The sequence below is a fragment of the Diachasmimorpha longicaudata genome, chromosome 4 (genome assembly GCF_034640455.1).
Source record: "Diachasmimorpha longicaudata isolate KC_UGA_2023 chromosome 4, iyDiaLong2, whole genome shotgun sequence".
In the NCBI taxonomy this organism is placed as follows: Eukaryota; Metazoa; Arthropoda; class Insecta; order Hymenoptera; family Braconidae; genus Diachasmimorpha; species Diachasmimorpha longicaudata.
In genome coordinates this window covers 4,449,856-4,470,880 of record NC_087228.1, presented here as the reverse complement: position 1 = coordinate 4,470,880, position 21,025 = coordinate 4,449,856, and the positions used below count along the sequence as shown (strand labels likewise).

The 21,025-nt window shown below is 36.8% G+C and overlaps 1 protein-coding gene across 1 annotated transcript in view; it reads left to right on the top strand.

Moving 5' to 3' along the window:
* LOC135161353 (uncharacterized) overlaps nucleotides 1–21,025 on the top strand; it is a 62,234-nt gene that overhangs the window by 15,553 nt on the left and 25,656 nt on the right. Inside the window, exon 2 of the mRNA XM_064118838.1 lies at nucleotides 3,079–3,208. Within this exon, the coding sequence (XP_063974908.1) occupies nucleotides 3,206–3,208 (3 nt within the window). The 5' untranslated portion in view covers nucleotides 3,079–3,205. The remainder of the gene's footprint in view (nucleotides 1–3,078; nucleotides 3,209–21,025) is intronic.

Genomic DNA, 21,025 nt, shown 5'->3' with positions numbered 1-21,025 from the left:
CGATGTAGAAGGAAAATTTATCAATTATTATCATTAATTTGATTCTTGGAAATTTATTTGCAGTTACAATGTTACTATCCCCGATTCTTCATTATGTTTAAACAAACAACGAATTAAAAATATTTCAGCATTGTCGAATGAATAATTTCTCTGAGGGAACGGAAATTTTTCCGGATTTAAATGGGTTTTCCTCTTTACAAAAAAATAATTAACAATTTGAAGAACAATAACGCAAACAGGGAGTACATTACGGCTCCCAAGATTTCCCGATTTTGTGAATGGATGTAGTTCCTATCAGTCGAGAAATTGTTTATAAATTTTGTGAATGAATTTTTTTTTTTGGAAGTGTGAGTATCGCTGGACTAAAATGTCTGCATCCTTAGCCCACGCGTGACCCATTTGGATATATTTATTCGTCTGGTGCAGTCCGTCGAATCCAAATATGGGGACTGACTGGTCGCAAAATGCTCGCACTCCCCCCCCCCCGCAGCCCCGACAGTCCGAAAAGCACAATTACTCTCGGATGAAAGACATCAATTAAAGGTGAAATAATTTCTGATATTCGTTAACTCGAGTGTTACGATGAATGAAGTTAATATTCACGAGTCAGGAGAAACGATCAGTCGATTTGTCAGCAAAGACGAATTGTTAATGTCACACATAATGCTCACGTCGGCGATAACTCGAATCTTATTCCCTTGATAACGACCTCTGGCTGCCGAGTCACAGGAATTTACGAGAATCCTGGGTTTTTTTTTTCTCTTAGTAAGAAGTTTTAGAATGACTCGAGTGAAATGGAAAGTGTGGGATTTTGTTTCAATGGATTTTCACGTCAATAAAATATTGTGAATGTTGTTGAACCGTTGGAACTAGTGGCTGAGTGATATAACGTATTATAAATTAATTATCTCGCGTGTCAAGTATCTGTTTTTCGGATATTTATGGGGAATTCTTGACAGGAATCTTGTGAAGATTATTCGGAAAAGGTTTTTGGCGATCGAAAGAGATCTTCAAAAGACAAATTCTCTTACAAACAATTTTTTTTACAGTTTAACCGGATTTTTTTTTATTCAAAAATAAAAAAATGATTTACAGAAAATTGCATTCTATGATCAGTATCATGAAACTATCTTCATGAAGAGGGACTTCAGGGGGAAATTTGAAACAGATTTTTCAGATTTTTTCCAATGCTCGTCCAGTGGAATTGTCGTTTAATATTTTTTTAATTAATGAAATAGAAAGCACTGGAATATATTTCAATCGATTTTCAAGTAATGAACATGCTACAAGTTCATTATTCTATCTTCATTAATATGAAATTATCGAGAGGTCTCCTGCAGCTAATGGAAGTGCCCATTAAAAATATTTTTGGACGTTTTCGCCCTGGGATAAGAATTACCGAAGACGAAAATTTTCGATACCGGTTCTCTCTATTCTCTTTCGCTCGATGCAACGTTGGAACATTAATTTAATTTTTAAAATAGTAAGTGATACATAATGGCGGAAGATAAAGATTTTATCACATTAGTTTAAATTTATCTACGCAACACGTGATTTTCCGTAACTGATAAAATTCTCACTGAAAATCATTTTCTGATATTTGCCCCTCAATTCCGTCATTATGGAAATGGTCATCAATTTGAAACACGCGATTAAAGAAATGCAGGTATTAATTAAGACCAGGTGAAGGCGGAAAAACCACGGAATCTCCCATAAAAAAAATATTTAATGAAATTCTACATTTTGGAAAGACGAGAATTTTCAAAATTACTCGAACTTTCCACAGAAAAATTCTTTCTTCAATATAACTTTCCATTCCATATCCATTTTCATCAAATAAATGGGCTGAAATGACGTATTTTTGTAGTAAAAACATAAAATTAAATAACAAATTACTAAATTAAATAAATACAATAAGAGTAAAAAATAAAATTAATCCATAAAATTGAATAAATAAACTTTTGGATCTTCAATTTCGAAATTTTTGGACATTTCAACGGAACAAATGTAATAAACAATTCCAAGAAATTGTGTATCATGAAAAATTATTCCACAAATGTAAAACATCAAGAAATAACTGTTCAATCATTAAAATCAACTCGAAATAATAAATCGTCAACAAGACACACTTGTCACCCTCTCATGTCGAAAGAGTTTGACGCATGTCGTGCTAAGAATGCATTTTCTCAATGCTTGAGACACCGCACGATGAGGTGTTTACCCTATATTTCCAACTCATGTTTATTACATCAAATAATCACAATTTATATTCACCTCCCCGGTGTCCCCACCCCCTCAAACGCAAAAACCTCAAATTCCGATATAAAAAATAAAGTTCAACTTGACAGTGAGGGGTCAAAAAGTCGGCGAAAAAAATTTGAAAAAAATTGGAATATATCAGTGATTCGACTGACCCGGATTTCTTCGATAAACGATTAACATACATTCTTCAATTCTGATGACTCTATCGCTTTAAAGTGTATCGCCGAATCAGTTGATATTTGTGCACGATGAGAAATATTCAGGAAAAATTACGGAACTTACAGTTCGCTCACCGATTACGGAATCGACTCGGAAATTTTACGTGACATTATCGTAATTTTTCACGCACGATGCAGATAAAAGATACCAAAAATTTTCGGAAAAATTCCGTGACAGTTTCGTAAAATTTTCTATTCACGCCGGCACGAGATGATGAATGGCCGACAGTGGGCCGAGACTCGGCCATTGTTGGCCGACCCTCGGCCGACTGTCGGCGATGCCGCATTTCGGACCAGTAGATTTCCAGGGAATTTCGGTAAAAATACATTATTTTTATTGAATATTGTTTACAGTGTGAAAAAAAAAAACGTGCGGCAAACCGACGGAGTAATCTCGCTGAAATTTAATCATTCGCTCTATATCGAGTGTTTACGATGCATCGAGACGGTATTCGGCGAATGATACGGGGGGTGTAATCATCAGACCAGTTACAATGTCAAGATCACAGCGACTAGTCAACTCTGGTGATGTTGACGTGTGGCATTAACATGGAAAATCCGAGAAAAAAAAAAGCATTTATTGATTAAATTGTTACAGTTGTAGGCGGACGGAAAATCGCAGCCGGGATTCTCTGCACTCGGCCTTGATCGATGATGCACGCGCTTCAGTATCAAGAGCCGACTTTTGACGCCGGTCGGGAGATAATCGTTCACGGACTCCGTTAATGGTAAGTCTCAAAGTACAATGAAAAAAATCGCGCGTATGCTGATTTGCCAAAATAATATGTGAGTCATCGGTGACAAACAATATCCCTTCGTGGTATCTCTCGAGGCTTTTACCAGTCCATCGCCCCAGTGGGAGGGGAGGGAATCATCCATATCATCTAGTTCGGCTTAATTGAACGGAATAATCGATTATAATTGGTAAATTTAGTTCAATTATTCACATATAATACCACAAGTGGTTCAAAATTATCGAATATTTCCCGATAGATTCGTTGCAAACAAATGAAGGAGTCAAGTTTTTCAGGCTAAAAAATCACGAGTGCGAAGCACGAGTGATTTTTCCTGAAAAACTTGACGACTTCATTTGTATGCAGGGAACCTAGAGGGAAATATTCTATAATTTTGAAGCTCGAGTGGTATTCAGGGGATTATTTTTCCTATCCAAATTTCGGCCAAGAGAATTGTGCCATGACATGAAAAGAGGTTTATTTGGTTAAGTGTCGTTTGTTTACCAAAATATTCAAAAAATTATCGCTGATATTCGAGGTAGGCTATACAAAATATCAACAAATGGTGCAATTCTATTGGCTGAAATTTGGGTGGGAAAAATAATCCATGAAAATCGATGAGAATTTATTCACTTCCTAAAAAGTGCTTTTGCATTTTTCATTAATTTTTCATTAATTAAATATTTTCGTGGAAAAATAAATCACATTTATCACACTTTATAATTTTGATAATCGATCGATCTGATAAAAAACGTTTATGTCTTCATTAGAATTCAAACAATTCGATGAATTTTTCTGAAATTGCATTCGATTCCGGTAAAATAATTTACAAATATTTTATCTCCTCGGATAATCCCGAAACTCGAGAATTAATTTTTGCCTTCGGCTGACCAAATCAGCCAGATTTAAGGTTCCACCGGATCCACCTGATCCACCCCCCGAAAAAAATCACTCCTCTAATGCGTAATAAATTCCCTCAATTAATAAATAAACGAAAACCCCACTACAATTATACATTCATGTGCACTAAGTCTGACAAGAATAATAAGAAAGGAAAAGTCTGCGTGACATTACCAATACGTCAAGTTGGTAAAGGTGAATGGCCGGTTGCACTCAGTAGCACTATATTGTATTAAAGAATGCGTAAATAAAGTCAATATTGTGCAGGCGGAAGCCTCAGTATCGCGTCTTCAAAATGTCTCGATAATCGTCGGAAAATTTACGAAAATTCCATTGAAATATATTGGGGAGCAGTGAAACGCAATGTGATTGCCTGGGTCTGGGTTACAGGTCGTCCAATGCTACCAAAGGAAATATTCACTATTGCCGAGACCAGATAACACTTATTTGGGGGGAATTGAATTTTTTTTTTTCAACTCTGTACCGTTGAAAATAATGGGTATCGGTGATTTAAGATTGTTTATTGAATATTGTTGACGGAATAGGCACAACGATCGTAACGATTGATTGTTTATACGAGAGGGCATTGCCCGGGATCCCGGCTCACCTTCAAGTACATACCTTCTACTGTACATATATAACATACACCTCACCTTTCAGTTTGCCGCAAAGGAAAGGTAGTGCTTATATAGATTTACGACGTGTGCGAATGAAAATACTATGATTCTAATCGTTATTAATATTCTGTTATTGTTTCATATCTGGTTAGTGTAATCGACGATTGGGATTTATGGAGCTGAATGAATGTGTGAGGGTTCCATTGGATCATCCGATTTTATGATTGGAGGGTAAATCGGATGAAGTTGCAGTGGATTTTTATTTTGGGTGGGGGGCCTTGAACTGCTGATTTTAATAATTTTTTTTTTTTAGAGTTTTTAGGATCATTTCGGTGAGGATAGGGTGAAATGGAGGACATTTTTTCGCAATTTTTTTTTTACTGAATTTTCTCGATAAAAAATTCGAATTCGATTTTCGGGACAAAAGTCGGTGGAATTTAGAATTTTACTGAACTTTCAAATGAAGTCGGGGTTTTGATAAATTCTACGCTTTGCAGGAATTTTTGAAGGCATTCGGGTGTAAGTTTGTAATTCCAGGAATTCGTCAAAGAGTTTCCTGGGAATTTTGAAATTTAATTCTAGTGTTAATTTATCTGGCAAATTTTTTGCTTAAATTTTTAAGGGAAAATGAATTTTCAATGTGATATTTCTTTGAAAAAGGGCTTTGAGAGAAGCGTGGATTGTAATGAGGAGTTTGTCTGCATTTTTAGGAGTTATCTTCAATTTTCAAATCACTTTCCTCCGGACTGGGAAATACCCCAGGTGAAAGCTCTTCAGATACTCATTGTAAAATCCCTCATCACTCAGATAATCTTACTCCCGATTGACATCTCTACGTCAGTTCAGAATTCCTCTCCTATCTTTACCCGATTTAGCTTTTACAATGAAATTATCAGATCTCATTCCTCTCCTCCCCCCATCCGCTTCAAAGTCTCTTTGCAATTTTTTAAAATTCAATTCTTAATGTTGAAGTCTCCGTTATCTCTTCCCCCTTTGCTATTCCCCCAAAAAAAATATCAGATTGTTGTTCGTGTCCTAAAAAATTATCTTTCAACTTTCTTCGCAAATTTATCAATTACTCTCAAAGTGCAACTCCCCCTTAATATCTCCCGGCTTCAGTTTTCGTAAAAAAAAATTATTAAAAAAGTGTCGTTCCCCAGAGCAAAAAAATCCGTCAATTTTTTTTTGCAAATTTATAAAATTCTCACCCACAAGATTAACTAGGTCAAGATGGAATTTCAAATGGTACCATCATTCACCTGACGATCGTCATTAAAATCATTCTCGAGATGATCGCCCGGACCCGCCTCCAGTCCAGCCCCAACGTCTGAATGGTCTGTGAACACCTATTCATCAAGACACTAGACCACATAATCGGTTTTTTGGACTAGAGTATTTGGGGCCCGACATTAAGGTTGGCCCGGTACGGGCTTTCCAACTGGTTTTGTTTCTAACGGCCAGTAACGGTGGCGCACTGACGATACCGTGTGTGGTTTTTTGAGAACTCCGTTATTCCACGGCCATGGAATACCGTCCGACATTTGTTAGAAATCGGGTCGTGCCGAAACTGCCCCTTTTTTTTACTAATTTTTTTTAACCAGTGAAACGGAAGATTTCTCTAGTCTAATTCAGGTTAGGATGTACTAAATTGTGGAGGCATGACTTTGGCAATCGCAACTAACGATGAAATTCACATTTTTTTGGTCAGGTGAAACGGTTTTTAGAATCAAAGGATTTTTTGCACTGGAGTTTGAAGAAATAAACGTCAAGGAATTGAATTAAATTATTCGAAATTTCAGAATGGGGTTACGAGAAGTTCAATTATTTTTCTAACGTTTTTTCTAATTTTTACACAATATTTTTTTCACAATTAAATATTTTTGCGAAAATTGTATTTTTTCAAAAATTTTAATGATTTTTCTCTGTTAAGAAATATTCATTAAAATGTTCGGTAATTCCTAAATTTAAATTTTAATAATTTCAAATAAATTTTCCTAAATGAGACAAAAATATTCAATAAATTATGTGTAATGACTTCGCCTGAATCTCCGACTTCCGGTAAAATTCCCGATTAGCCCTTCACTTCCGTCGAACTTCCACATCGACTTTTTTACCTAAAAAAAAATTTCTACCTCAAAATATATTCCACTTCTTCCCGCAAATTATTCTGAAAAAATTGCATTCACATAATAATAAACAACCTCTCCCTCCCCCCTCCCCCTCCCTCGCCAAATTATAAAATTGTTTATTACGAAGTATGAGGAAGGAATGCGATTGTAAAAAAACAAATCGTGTAATGCTCCGATAATTGGGGAATTAATGTCGTGGGGTCCATTCCCGGATGAGCAACAACAAAACAGATCAACTGCTCCAGAAGTTCACAGACTGATCAAGGACACGTGGATGATAATAGCGTGGTAAGCACGGGGCGGTGGATAACAATTATATTGTTTTCAAGATTATTGTTGATTTTTCTCTCAATGAGGATATTAATAACCGACCCTTCGGTAATCGGCAACCTTATAAAATCCGCAATTCTTGTAAACACTGAGTGACCAAAGTCCTTATCAGTGTGCCGGGGAGGGCGGAAGGGGGCGGAGATGAGACTACGAAATTACTTTGTCCACAAATTGTTTTTTTTCCAAAAACATTGTTTTTCGGGTGGAAGTGATATTGATTTATAATTTTTTTTTTTTTGCAATTCGACGAACGAGATTGAATGGGGAGACAAACGCTGTGTGTTTGTGTATGAACACCTCGTTAATCCTCGGTGGCCCCCTTGAGACCCGTTACCATCACTGACCACTACCAACGGGTCACCGAACTGTGTGTCGTTGCAGCCAAAATTTTTTTTTACTCTGATTATCGTTTGCTCGCAGACAGCTGCAAAAATTGTGAAATATTTACGGGAATTTTATAAAAATAGATGGAGATGGTGAACATTGTTCAGGGGTTTATTAATAGAAATGATAAGGACATTTACTCGGGTGAACATTTATCGCGGTTGAGGAAAGACAAGTGTTGGATTTTATGGAGAATTGGATTAGTGAATTAGTGGATTTTTTGGATTTTTTTTTCGAAAAAATACATCGGAGACATTGGAATGGGTTTGATAACTGTTAGGGGGGATTCCCGGGGGGTGATGATAAGACATTTTTGAAATAAATAATTGTTAGGAATTTTATAACGCGTCAGTTGCATAATGAGCATTGTTTTTCTCATGTTTTTTTCTGGTATCGGGTGGGAGTTTTGTAAATAATTATGCAATGGGTTTATTCGGTCATTGTGGGTGTTGATGATATTGAGAAATAACAGAAGGACGTGTTGAATTTTTTGGGAGATTTCGCTGCAGACGGGAAATTATGAAATTGGAGTGACACGTCATCTTATTCTGGTGTCATCTTAAGGAAATGAAGCTCTTCATTTCGAGAACGATTTTTCAAGAGATTTTTTTTAATGGAAAATTTAATATCATCATTTTTACTCAAAGCATTTGTCCTAATGACGATTGAATATATTTTTTATATCGGACAATTTCTGCTCAAATTATTACTACTTCTTGATGATTTTTATCACATCATAATTTCACTGTAATTCACCATTTCAGTTTCTACCAATTAACTAATTCAGCAAGCACACTAAAAAATATATATTTATGATAAAAATGTATTTTTTCAATATTGTATTCATTCGATGGCGTCATTACTGGGCAATCTCATTATAAATATTAACATTAATTCCTCATTAATTATAACTTTGCGTAAAGTTCCTCGATAATTACAAAAATTCCGCGAAATTCTCCCGGAAAAATCCAGAATTCATAAAAAATTCTCCCTTATCACCTGAGTTCATTCAAGGTCATGTCAGCAGTCCTCCCAGAACTGATAACTTTGTCATAGTTGACCCCTAATTAGTCCCTCGTGGGAAAAGCTCACCGAAAAATAAACACCTAGTCCTAAGTAAATAAACTAATCAAAATAAACAATTGGAAGCAATTAAATGAAAAAAATAAAAAACTATAAAAAGGGCACATTAAGTCACAATTCAGTCCTTTAATCTCACATTTTCCTGACATTAAAATGATTTTTTAAAGCTCGCAGCAACGAGGAATCGCTGAAATTCAGCTAATGATGTGTTGTGGAATGACCGGTAGCCCGATTTACCGATAAATGACTTCAGTGGGCATTTGGGTTCGATCGTTGAAACTGGCTGGGCGAACCGTAGCAGGGTCAATAACCGGCAAAGTTGTTGTAAAGAGAGAGGGGTCGCAAAGAGGGCCGGTAGGCCTCCAGAGGCCTAAGAGATCCGGACTCTTTTCACATACTTCGTCGCGCCCCCTCCCTCCTTTTAAATTTCATTCGTTAAATATATCACTGTACAGTGTATCTATACATGCAAAACACCGAAAAATTTAATTTTCGATTGAGGAAGTGTCTTTTAAACGACACCAATTTACCATTGGGCCATTGAACTCAGTGTAAAATCAACCCCAGTTTATACGTTCGTGCATGTGTATCATAATATTGGGACAAATCGTGTTACACAAGTTACCAAGAGGCCTCATTGGCTTCGGCAATTTCGACTGCGGTCAATGGCCTTATCGATGTCGCACTTTCGCCCGAATATCTTCACTTAGTATCCTAGTGGAATAGTAACGCACCCAGACTATTTCTCAATTCGTCATTTTTCAATTTTTTATGGAAACTTTTGAGAATCAAGTGTTTGCGAAAATATTGTCATGTGCGAAAATATTTCGGGGAAAATTTCAATGACAGTTAATTATTTTTCAGTCATTGAAGGGAAATTTACGTAACATTACCCATCACATCTGTAAATTGTCCTGCACAACGCAACTTTAATTTCATGAACATCAGGACCTCTGGATTTGACATTTTATTGCGGTACATTAAAGCATTAATTTTTATTTTTATTGTAAACCGTTTTGCAGAATTTTCTAAATTAAAATCGAATATTCAACGCTGATTTTTTCCTGAAATCTCCCAATTTTCATAATTGACGTGAAATCTGCGTAAAAATTGCAGTAAATTTATCTTTCTGATTGATTTTCTGACACTCATCAATGACTTTCATTTCATTTTTTTCTACTAATTAAAATAGTATTAAAATTATCAGAGAAATAGCAGTAGCACATGTCTCCACTAACTTTAAGTTGGTAAACCTGTAAAATAATTTTTTTCTATCCTGTTTCCACGGTGTAACCTATACCTCTCCTCCGATGCTCCTGCGATTATGTTGACATTCGAATTGCGCGCCATTCACGGTGAAGGCGTGATTGTCACACGTGAGTAAGGCGATTTAAGGATATTTTGCCCCCCGTAAAATGTACCTCAATCTTTAAATCGACCACCAGAGCTTTCATCGAATCCCAATCGACCTCAATCGATCTCAAATCCTCAAATAATATTCCAACAATTTCCATAATTCAATTCCTTCAATTTTAATTTCTCAATTCCAATCATTCATCCGCCACAAGTGAACATAAAAAAAAAATAATATAAACAACAACCAGAATAATAAAACTCATTTGGTCTTCGGAATGACAAAACGCCTGATTTATTTAATTACACAAAAATTGGGCGATTTTGAGATTTTGAAAAAAATTAATTTTTCATATTTATACAAAATTTTATTGAATGTGCAATTTCATTAAAAAATTGTTTTTTCTATCTAAAAACAATTTCCTACTCCTTTTTCTTTCACCACATACCATAAAATACCCGTGCGATTATCCCCAGTCTCATAAATATTTGTCGAGTAGTTTTCGGACAACTGTGAAGGTATTATCGAACATTCCACCCATAATTAACCAAATGAATAGTAAAAAAATTTAATAAAAAAAACCATATCACCGAAGGATGTTTATTTACAGTGAGAGCCGAACGAGTACGAGTGAACGAACGTTTCGCCCGATTGAGCGCATACTCGAGAGGGCGGGAATCGGTTATGTCACCTAATGCAACGATCCCTCTCGCTCCTTAGGAGCTCACTTTATGCGCTTCGTCGTGCATTACACGCGCTGTTAGGGATATTATACTACGCAGTATGCCAACTTTCAACCGGTTATACTCACTATTCGCCATTTATCATAAATTTACTCAACGATTGTGATTAATTATAACCACCGAGGAATGACGATTGTAATGAATCGACGAAGGTTTCTAATTACAATAAGGTTATTTGCATATGTTTGTTTAATTAATTTATGACATTCTCTTCTAGTTTTTTTTTTTTCTTCCAAGTCTGCATGTATATCTTCTCTCTCACTGCACGAGGGATGAATGGGGAATCGATGGAAGGCTCATTTGCACGTGCTTTTTATCAGTTAGGTACATATTTTTGCACGTGCGAAATGTCGAATGTCCGCTATGCGCGAGGGAAAGCCAACTGCATTCGTCAAGTACGAGGTGAGAGCGGGTGGGAAGAGGGAGCAACTGGGGGCAACGCACTTGTCACAATAAATTCATTATCGAGAATTAAAAACGTGAGAAAATGGGGAAAAAAAATGTGGAATTTATCGGGTTTAAATATTTGATACTACAGGCGATTGTGGGTTTTGTCGGAGCAACTGAAATTCAGCTCAATATGGTGGTGAATAATTGAGATGGTGTCGTTAACCGCAAAGTCGAGGTGTTTTTTCAAGTGAAGGATAATTCGGGATAAATTTTTTTTGCTGTTTGTTGCAGGGAGCGACTGACGAGTTCGGGAAATTTACGATGAGAGATATTTTTATTGAAATGTCAGGAGAGATGTAGGTGTCTTTTTAGATCAATTGCCGCGAGGAAAATATTTGCCTTTGGGTTAGGCATGAGATTAGTTCAAAGAGCTATTTTGTCACACGTTGAGATTTTCAGTAAATAAAATTGTTGGGCAATTTATTTTTGAGTTTTTTTTTGATTATTTGCGAACGAAAGGGAAATCAATTGTTTTCGGGAGAATTTGACGTCTGATAATTTCTTTGGGTCATGAAAAAGATTTTCGGAAGAATTTTGGAAAGATTCTTTTAGATATTTCAGGAAAATATTTGAGGGAGATATTTGTACGTGGGATTTTCAGGGAAAAATAAAAAAGTCAGATTTTTTAATTATTTGTAATTCAGTAATTCGAGTAACTAACAAGATTGCATAGAAATTCTGTCTCAAATAATCATTCAATGTCGGGTTTCTGTGGGTTGATCATAAATTTTTTTGTTAAATTAAATTGTTTCAACAATGCAACGACTCGTTAAATGTTTCGACTGTTTAATTTAGTTACTCGCCTGTAAATTGAATATTTGAAGAGTTAATAAATTTTTTGGAGTCATTAACCGTCCTTCAATTAAATTCTCTCATCACAAGACAAAATAATCGCCAAATATTTCCCGATCTGTTATCACCCGGAGAGTCAACAAATTAAAAAAAAATTCATCCCCGAAAAATCAATAAAATCAACTGCAGCTCCATCCGCTCAATGAAAATACACTCTGACACCTCAAACAATATTCGGAAAGAGTCATTAACCGTCCCTCAACCGAGTTATTTAATCAAAAAACAAGGAACCGTTCAGGTTTCCTTAAACTCTCGGTAATCGCAGTCAGCGAATTTCCAAAAGTTTTTGTTCCTCACAAAAATCACCGCATTTTTTACTTCATTATTTGATAATCAGAAAACAAAACGGGAGTCACCGTAAGAAAATAACCTGAAAGGTTCATTAACCGTTTTCAATTAAGTTATCTAATCACAAACTGAGGAACCTTGAAAATCCCAACTGATTACAATTAATTCCGAAGTCAATAAACTTATTACAGATTTCGTTACCGAAAACAAATGATGACATGACTTGCTGCAGTTCCGTCTGCATCACGAAGAGAAATATTCAGTAAAAATGACAGAACTTAAGTTCCCTTACCAATTACAAAAGTAATTCTACGGTAAAAGTAATTCTAAGGAGTTCTACTTAACCGCAATCAGCGAATTTCAAAAATTTTCTTTACAAAAAAAAAATCAGTAAATTTTTACTGTTTGCCCCCTTATCTGACGATTTTTTAATGAATCATTCTCCACGAAGGTGCGATTGTACTTAGAATAATAATCGCAAAGGGTCATCGACCGTTTTCGAATTAGTTATCTAATCACAAATCAAGGAACCCTGAAAATCTCTCCATATTATAATTAATTTTCGAAAGTTTTCTCCACTAAAAAATATCGAAGCAGTCAGTCCTTATTGCTCCCTCCCTCATTTGCCCTACCGTTCACGAACGATATTCTCCAACGTGCGATTGTACTTAGGAAAAGAATCGCAAAGGGTCATCAACCCTATTTAGATTAGTTATCTAATCACAAAATAAGGCACCTTAAAATTACCACGCATTATCACGACTCGTGACGTTAATAAACTTCGTAAAGATTTCGTAAACTAAAATAAAATCGGTGCAACAAATCGTTGGGGTTCGAATGCTGTTGTCTCCTTGGAAAACCCGAATTTTCGCGACAATTGTCATTATCCTCGAACAATTGATGTTCTAAAAATAATGACAAAGGTTCATCAACCGTTAACCGATTAGTTATCTAATCGCCCAATAAGGAACCTTCAAATTCTCACGGATTATCATTAATCTTAACATCAATAAACTCCTTAAAGTTTACGTTACCAAACAAATAAACACAATCAAGTGCTTCCTTATGAGATCGTCCACTAATGATTTATTTTCCTCAAACATACGATTGAGTACAGGGAAATAATCACAAGGGTTCATTAACCGTTCTTCAGTTTAGATATCTAATCAAAAATTGAAAAACCTTCAAAACTCGACTGATTACCATCAACCGGAGTCAACAAACTTTCTAAATCTTTCGTAATGGAATGAAAATCGACAAAATCAATTGGCTGTGCTCGGTCTTTCCGAAAATACCCTCAAAGACCCCGAAAAATATCCGCAAAATAATTAACCGTTTCTTGAGCTGAATGAATCATCGAAAAAAAGAAAACAAGGAACCGTAGAATTTTCCTCAAGTTATCGTCGAGTCAGCGAATTTCCGAGAGTTTTCGTTACCAAAAAAATCAACATAATCAATTGCTTCCTTATTCGATCAGTCGTCCATAGTTCATTTCCCTCAGACGTGTGGGATTGATTTAATAAAATAGCCGCAAAGGGTCATCAACCGTTCTTGAGCTCAGTTATCTAATCACAAAATAAGGAACCTTCAAATTCTCTACGGTTTATCATTAATCGTGAAGTCAATAAACTTTTGGAAGGTTTCGGTAATGAAAAATAAATCGATAGAATCGATTGCTTCAGCTGCATTTGCCCACAAGAGAACACTTATTCAAAAATGTCTAACAGAATTGGCGAGATTATTTGCAATTCCAATCAAATTTTTCTTAAAATCACAATTTTTATAATTATTCTCCCTTTTAATCAAATTAAATTGAACCATGGAATCGATTTATGTCGATTTTCTTAATCTCCTCAAGTACAAAATTCACTTCTCTGCTGGGTTTTACGTTTTCGCCTCTTGGAAGGTACACTGACAGAATAATTTAGTGAAACAGAACAATGAATTTTTGACTAAACCCCTCGGTTTTGTTTAACGGTGCCAACAAAATAATTTATTCATGTAAGGAAATATCTCCGGTCCGAAGGAAAGCATCGCCAACAGTCGGCCGAGGGTGGGCCAACAGTCGGCTGAGAGTCGGTCCACTGTTGGCTATTCCTCATTTCCTAATACGGATGTCGGCACTTTTAGAGGACTGGGCGATTAAACTGTTGGGAATATAGAAGAATTATTTTCAAATTTTTAAATATTATTACCAGAATCAGCATATAAATTTTTCCTCAATTTTCAAAATAAATAATTCCCCTAAATTACCAAACAAACAATTTCTCACATAATTTCATTAATTTCTTCCCCTCAATCTCGAGCCTTTCATTTCCAGAAATCAAACAAAATAAATTGCTCAATCACCCGCCTCGCAAATACCCCACCACAAAAAAAAAACAAAAAAATATCCCTTCGAGTCCCGTTTTTTTTCTTCTCAATCACCCGAGAAAATAAATAAATAAATACGGTACACCGGAATGCACCTGCGGGGAGCGGAAGGGGGCAAACATACCGGCGCAATGCGAGCGGTCAATGCTCGACTGACCCCAGGGAGTAGTAAAAGTGACACACAGTTGAGAATATTGTGCACCAGGAGAGCGAGTAAAGCGTTCCAAGGAAAAAAAAACCTTTTAAAATTGAAAAAAAAAAAATACATTTACTCCCTCCGAATGACTGAAAACGCACAATGCGGTGTTGAGTGTCAATGGCGCGTATGAAATATGCAGAGGTGGGGTGGTTGGGCCCCAAGGGGGTGTCGAGATCGGAGTTTTGCCTTCCCGTTCGTCTCCAGTTTCGCTTGATACCGGCCTGAATCAGACAACGATTAAAAATACCTCAAATAATGGCGTGTTGAGCACAAAAACGTGAGAATTCAACGAAATTTCATTTTGGAAACGGGACAATTTTTAATCATTCAAACTGATAAATAAATAAAATAATAACTTGTTTTTATTTGCACCCTCGGAAAGGCCCATCCCCTCCAGTTCATTTTCTCAGAGGAACTCACCAAAATGCCCAAAAAGGGTACAACACCCTGATGATGGGATGACTCTCATTAACAAATGTCCCAATTATGCAATTTGTTCAAACAAAGACTTATTCAACCCAATAAAGAATCAATTTTTGTTAACTATTTTTCAAATGTTACCACCAACATTCCATTTCAAATTTCGACAGAAGTTGTAGGGAAAAAAACGGCGATTAGTGATCGAAAGAAAAAAAGAACGGGGGAAATGACCTGTAGCCACAATAGTGGTTGGAGTTAGTAATTGCGTCATACGTGCGCAGATACCTACACCCAGGATCACTGTCGCTCTCGGTAAACACAGGTCGTAGCCCTCGGTCTCATATTTTTCTCTTTATTCGCCTCCCCCTCCCCCCTCTCTCCCTCTCCACCTTGCGCGCTGTTATCGGACTCAGGCCCATCGCTGGTACGGGCCACGCGTCGTCGTACGTCTTCGATTGATTTGGAGTTTGGAAATATCGTTTGGGTGGTTTTCCTCATAAGTTTAATTAGGAATTTCAACGTCACTGCCGAGGAATTTATAATATTGGATTAATGAGTTTTTGACTGTCATTAGTGACAATTCGTTTCAGGTTTTATTTATTTTTATAACACTAATTATTGAAGAGGTGTATTGATGGTTGGAAAATACATGGAAAATTAAGTGATGATTTTTGTGAGGCCCATTTCTAAGGGCCGAGCTGGGATTGGAGCTGTTGGTGCATTTGGCGCTTAGGAATGATTCATAAGTAGTTGATTGATTAATTATGGGTAAAGTTAATTGGAATGTTTTAAGGAGTTGAGTCTGGTTTTACACTGACTCAGGCCCCTCTTTGAACCACGCGTGTCACTCGTCCCAATATGTTTAGACTTTACTTATCTCAGTTGAATGGATAATAATGGTTTTCCTTGTCATCTCAATTGCGAGAATTTCCACATCACTGCGGGGGATTTTCGAACAGTGAAGTGACATCTGTTTTGTTATCATTATTTATGACTTTTTGTAGGTTAGTTTATTTTTGGCATACGACGTTTACTCACATGTACAGATAAAAATTACTAATAAAACCATTTTTTTAATCTTCATTCATTTCGACTGAATTTCTCTGGAGAGAAAAAAAAATTTTTGCAATTTGAAAAATTGATTGGGACCGGATCCGATAATGTTGTTAAATTCTCCTTTAATTACTTTTCCTGTACAAAATTGTACTGATTTTCTACACATTTCGGTTTCATCTACCTTTTTCGATGCCCTGTGGGGATTTTTTTTTCGAAAAATCTTGAATTTACAAACACAAAATTCTTTAATCCATGTTGAGATGTTATATTTACGTAGGGAATTCATTGACACATTTGCAAGCAAATAAAAAAACCATGAGGGTTGAAATCTCATAACAATGAATAATTCAATTCCATCGGCTGAACTTGGAATGAAAAAAAAATTATAATTAATGAGAATCTTTAAAAAAAAAAATTAGAATCACTAGTATATTCTGAAAAATCGATGTCATAACTAGAGACGTCACATGAATTGATGACGCAGGTGATGGGCTCGGGTTTGAGAAAAACATGAGAACAGAAGGTTCGACCTTGGGCGAGGCCCCTCACACCACAACCGAAAAAGATTGAAAAAAAAAAAAATAAAATTTCACTGCAGGTTGGGACATGGCCGAGGATGACGGCTCGCGGTATCGTACGCGTGCGGTCGTAGACATTTGTGTCTGCATAAACAACGAGTTTCGGTTATCTGTTATTATACTGTCGGAGAATCCCAAGGGTGGTGGAACGATCGCGAAGCATAATCGTGGGATTACAATAAAATCCAACGCCAGTGGAACACGTGGCACAACAACTAATGCACCAGCCTCAACCTTGATACAAATATGCGGGAAGAGTGTTGAAAAAAAAAAAAGTCATTCAAGGTCAAGGATGGCTGACTCAATCCTGAATTGGGAAGACGAGGAAATGATGATTGTTTGAGGTTGTAGGGGGCGGCGGAACAGGTTGAAACAAATTCATTGGATTCTGTTTTTTTCGTCTGAAGCTGTTCTGACTCATCAGTATGTTACTTTGCGAGTAAACTTTCCGTGTGGAAAATTTTTTTCTGCCGTAGGTTTTGAGAAATCTCCGGAAAACATGGGCAAGCCGGAAAATTTAATGCAGCTTTATACATATTATGATGTCACAGGAATTTGTTGGATGGGATTCTTGGATTAGGCAGAAGGGGAACCAGGAATATTCTCGATATAATTTTGCAAGAAAATTTGACTGAGGAAATTGATGTCCAGAGAGGGATTCGAACCAGGAGTCCTACGAAAATCCTCGAAAGAGCCTTCTCATTAAGTCGATGAGGTTCTTTCGAAGATTTTTGGAGGACAATTTTTGTCAAAAGCTTCACGTAAAGAAATAGTTTGTCTGCTAAAAATTATGGTATTGTATTTTGATGGAAATAGTTGGTACTGTTTTAATTAGGAGAACTGATGAATTTAAGGGGTCAAAAACTAGCGGAGATGTTGCACTTTTCTAATGACATGTAGAGATGAACTTAGAGGAAGTTTCTTTGCAGAACATGGGGTTTGAAAAATAGTGAAAAAGAAGGAAATTAAGGGTAAGAAGGAAATTGAGAATACGTTTGAAGCTTTAGATGGTTTTAAATATTTTTAGTAAATTAAGGGTATTCCATAAATGATATAAAAGACAATTATGAAATTATGCAACAACAGGAATAAGGCTGCAAGTGACTAAATAACTCTCAAGGAGAAGTGAAATACTTTACAAAATATTATTGGTTATCACGAGGAATGAACGTCTTAATAACATAAAATTATTAAAAATTATATATAAAATAGTTGGGCTAAACTATGATGTGTGATAAATCCTTACTGAGGTACCTCAGGAAAACTCTATGATTTCCTCGTTAGGAAAAAGCGAATCCAAAAATTCTTCCCAAGATTTTCACTAGACAACATGATTTCCTGAAAATGTTCTATCAGGCTCATTCCTCATTGGTTCCGTCATTTAATGCGGTTAATTTGAATTGAGGACTCCTTCAATTTTGAAATTGTCAGTAATGATTTTTATAATTATATCGCTCGTTCTCCTCTCCAGTAAATTCCTCAATCCATTCTCCTGCAGCATCACCTCCTAAAAATGTCCAGGATGCTGTCACTGCTCTCTCCCCTGGGACTTATTCAATAGAACGCTTAGTTGCAACTCGTTTCAGCGATAAGATTCCAAGTCGAATGACAAACGTAAGCGTAAAACCATGTGAATGACCCAGTGGAACGTATCCCCCTCATCCGGAGCCTTCCTGGAAGCTTCTAGACTGGTAAAATTGTGATCAGGACACGCTTCGAGAAAAGGTGATATCGGGAAAAAAAAAATGGTGAGAAAAGTCATGGGGGAGAGGTGCTGCCGGGTCAATGAACCCAGGCCTCTCACAGGGATGAACCCTCTGCTCGTCCTTTTGTGCTAGAAAATTCTAATTGGTGGAACGGTTGGATAGGGAGCAGGTAGACAGACGATAGTGAATCGGTATATCATTGTTTGTCGAGCGAACCTTCTCAGAATTTCTCCCCAACATTAGTTATGAGTGAAAAATGCTGTTCACTTGTTTACGCTTTGTGTTGTTGGCCATCGACCCCTAACCTTGAATGCTGTCTGAGTTAGAAGGACAGAATTTTGTTTACGAGAAGGTAATGGGGGTGACCGACACGGTCATGGCGTGGGCCCCCTCCTCCCCACTTGACGTCCACCACTCTGGGCCCAATATTGGGAAAACATCAATATCATTTTTCCCTCTGAAGGCTGGGGGCCATTAGCCTGGCTTTTCGGGGGCTGATGCTGATGAAATTCATGGGATCACTTGCGTCAGAAGCATATTACGCAATCTTCAAGGGAATTTGAATTTTTGAATATTTTTATAATTCGTCGCCACTGTGGGATTCAGGTGAACGTTGGTATAATGTTTTTTTCTAATTCTAACGATTTATGCAACATTACATTAATGGTTCGTGGAACTCCGAATTCGTTTCAGTGATTTCCGGAATTTTGGAAAGAATTCGCTGGAAGACGAGGGGATCAGAATTTTGATGAAACTTTTTTCGAAATTTTCGATTTTTTAATCATTTTCGGGGACCAATTGTGCTCCAGATGTTGTTTTTTTATTTTTTTATGGGGAATTGTGAATTTTTAGAGGGTACCATTGCACTTGCGGAGGACACCCGTCTGTCTGTCGAAAATCTTCCGGAAGTCTTGAGAAGAATCATCAAAGATCTTCAGAAGATTTCGCTAGTTGCTTCAGAAGATCCTTTCGAAGATCTTCGAAGGACCATTTTTACGATAACTCCCAAAATAAATTTAAAACATCTTCAGACAAAAATATTCACTTCCCAAAATTTACGAGATATTCAAAAGATTTTTTTTTGGATCCAAAGGGAGATCTTCCGAAGATCTTCCCACTATTCTGCGGAATTCTAGAAGATTTTTGGCAGACAATGAATTTTCTATGCGAACATTTGAAGATCTTGAAATAATGATCTTCAAAAATATTTGAAATTCAAGAAAAAATTTACCCCCCCCCCTTCCCTGGCGCAGATCTTTTCGGATCATCAAAAAACTCTTCGCAATACTCTTCCGAAAATTCTTTCAATCATTTTGAAAGTATATTTCAGAGAGATATTTTTTAGCGCGAATGTACTTTAATGACAACTTCATTCAAATCAAGTTTCCATATTAAAATTTGCAAAATCCTTCGCGAAAGTTCCTCTCCAGATATGAAAGAAATTCGTTAAAGTTGTTGATGATCACAGGCCAAATTTCAAGGTGAAGTGAAGGCGACTATATACAGCAATCACCCACCCCCTTAACTGGCTCGCGCATTATCGCCGATGGAAAAATTATAAATGAAGGGAGGCGACTGCGGATCCGCTGGCTTTCGCAACAGAAAATCCGTTCTCGCCTACGTGACGACTTTTCACGATGTATAAATTTCACAAATACGCTCTGTGACGCACTATGGAATTTGTGCAGAGACCTCGAGAGCGGCCATCGACACTCAACTATAATCACGGCTGTCTATACGGCAGTTAATGCTGGGAGAAACACTATCGGAAATGCTTGTCAGAGGTGATAGTGATTTTTCATCTCTGATTCATAGTCTGGGAGATTATCGATGGTCGATTCTTGAAAATGTGTGAGGGAATTTTTCAAAACAATAATACGTTGGACCAACTAACAGGACGGAGTAGAGGACAAGGGGGTCCTTGTGTGTCCTCCACTCGACACCCCGGATTTTCATCTGGAAAACAAAAGGGATCCACGTGGGCCTCAGGTCCCTAGAACTACGAAAAGGGGAGGACAGTTCGCTCCACGACTTAACCGAGAGCACATCGCCAAACTTATTTCTTTTTACATCTATTGTTCCATTTAATCCGGAATTTATCGGAGTTGCTGTATTCAATCGTTTATTTAATATAATCGACTAATGTAGTACTTCTTAAAATAAGGAGCATTGGTTTTAGTTTATTTCAAACTCCTGACACTCAGGGAATATTTCCCTACAAATGTTTCCAGGAGCGAAGGCCCTGAAGAAGTAGTTCATTTGAAATTGTCGTTCGAAGATCTTCCGAGGACTATTTTGGGCTGCCCAGAGCGATTTTCCGAAGATCTCTGAATGATTTTTTTGAAGACT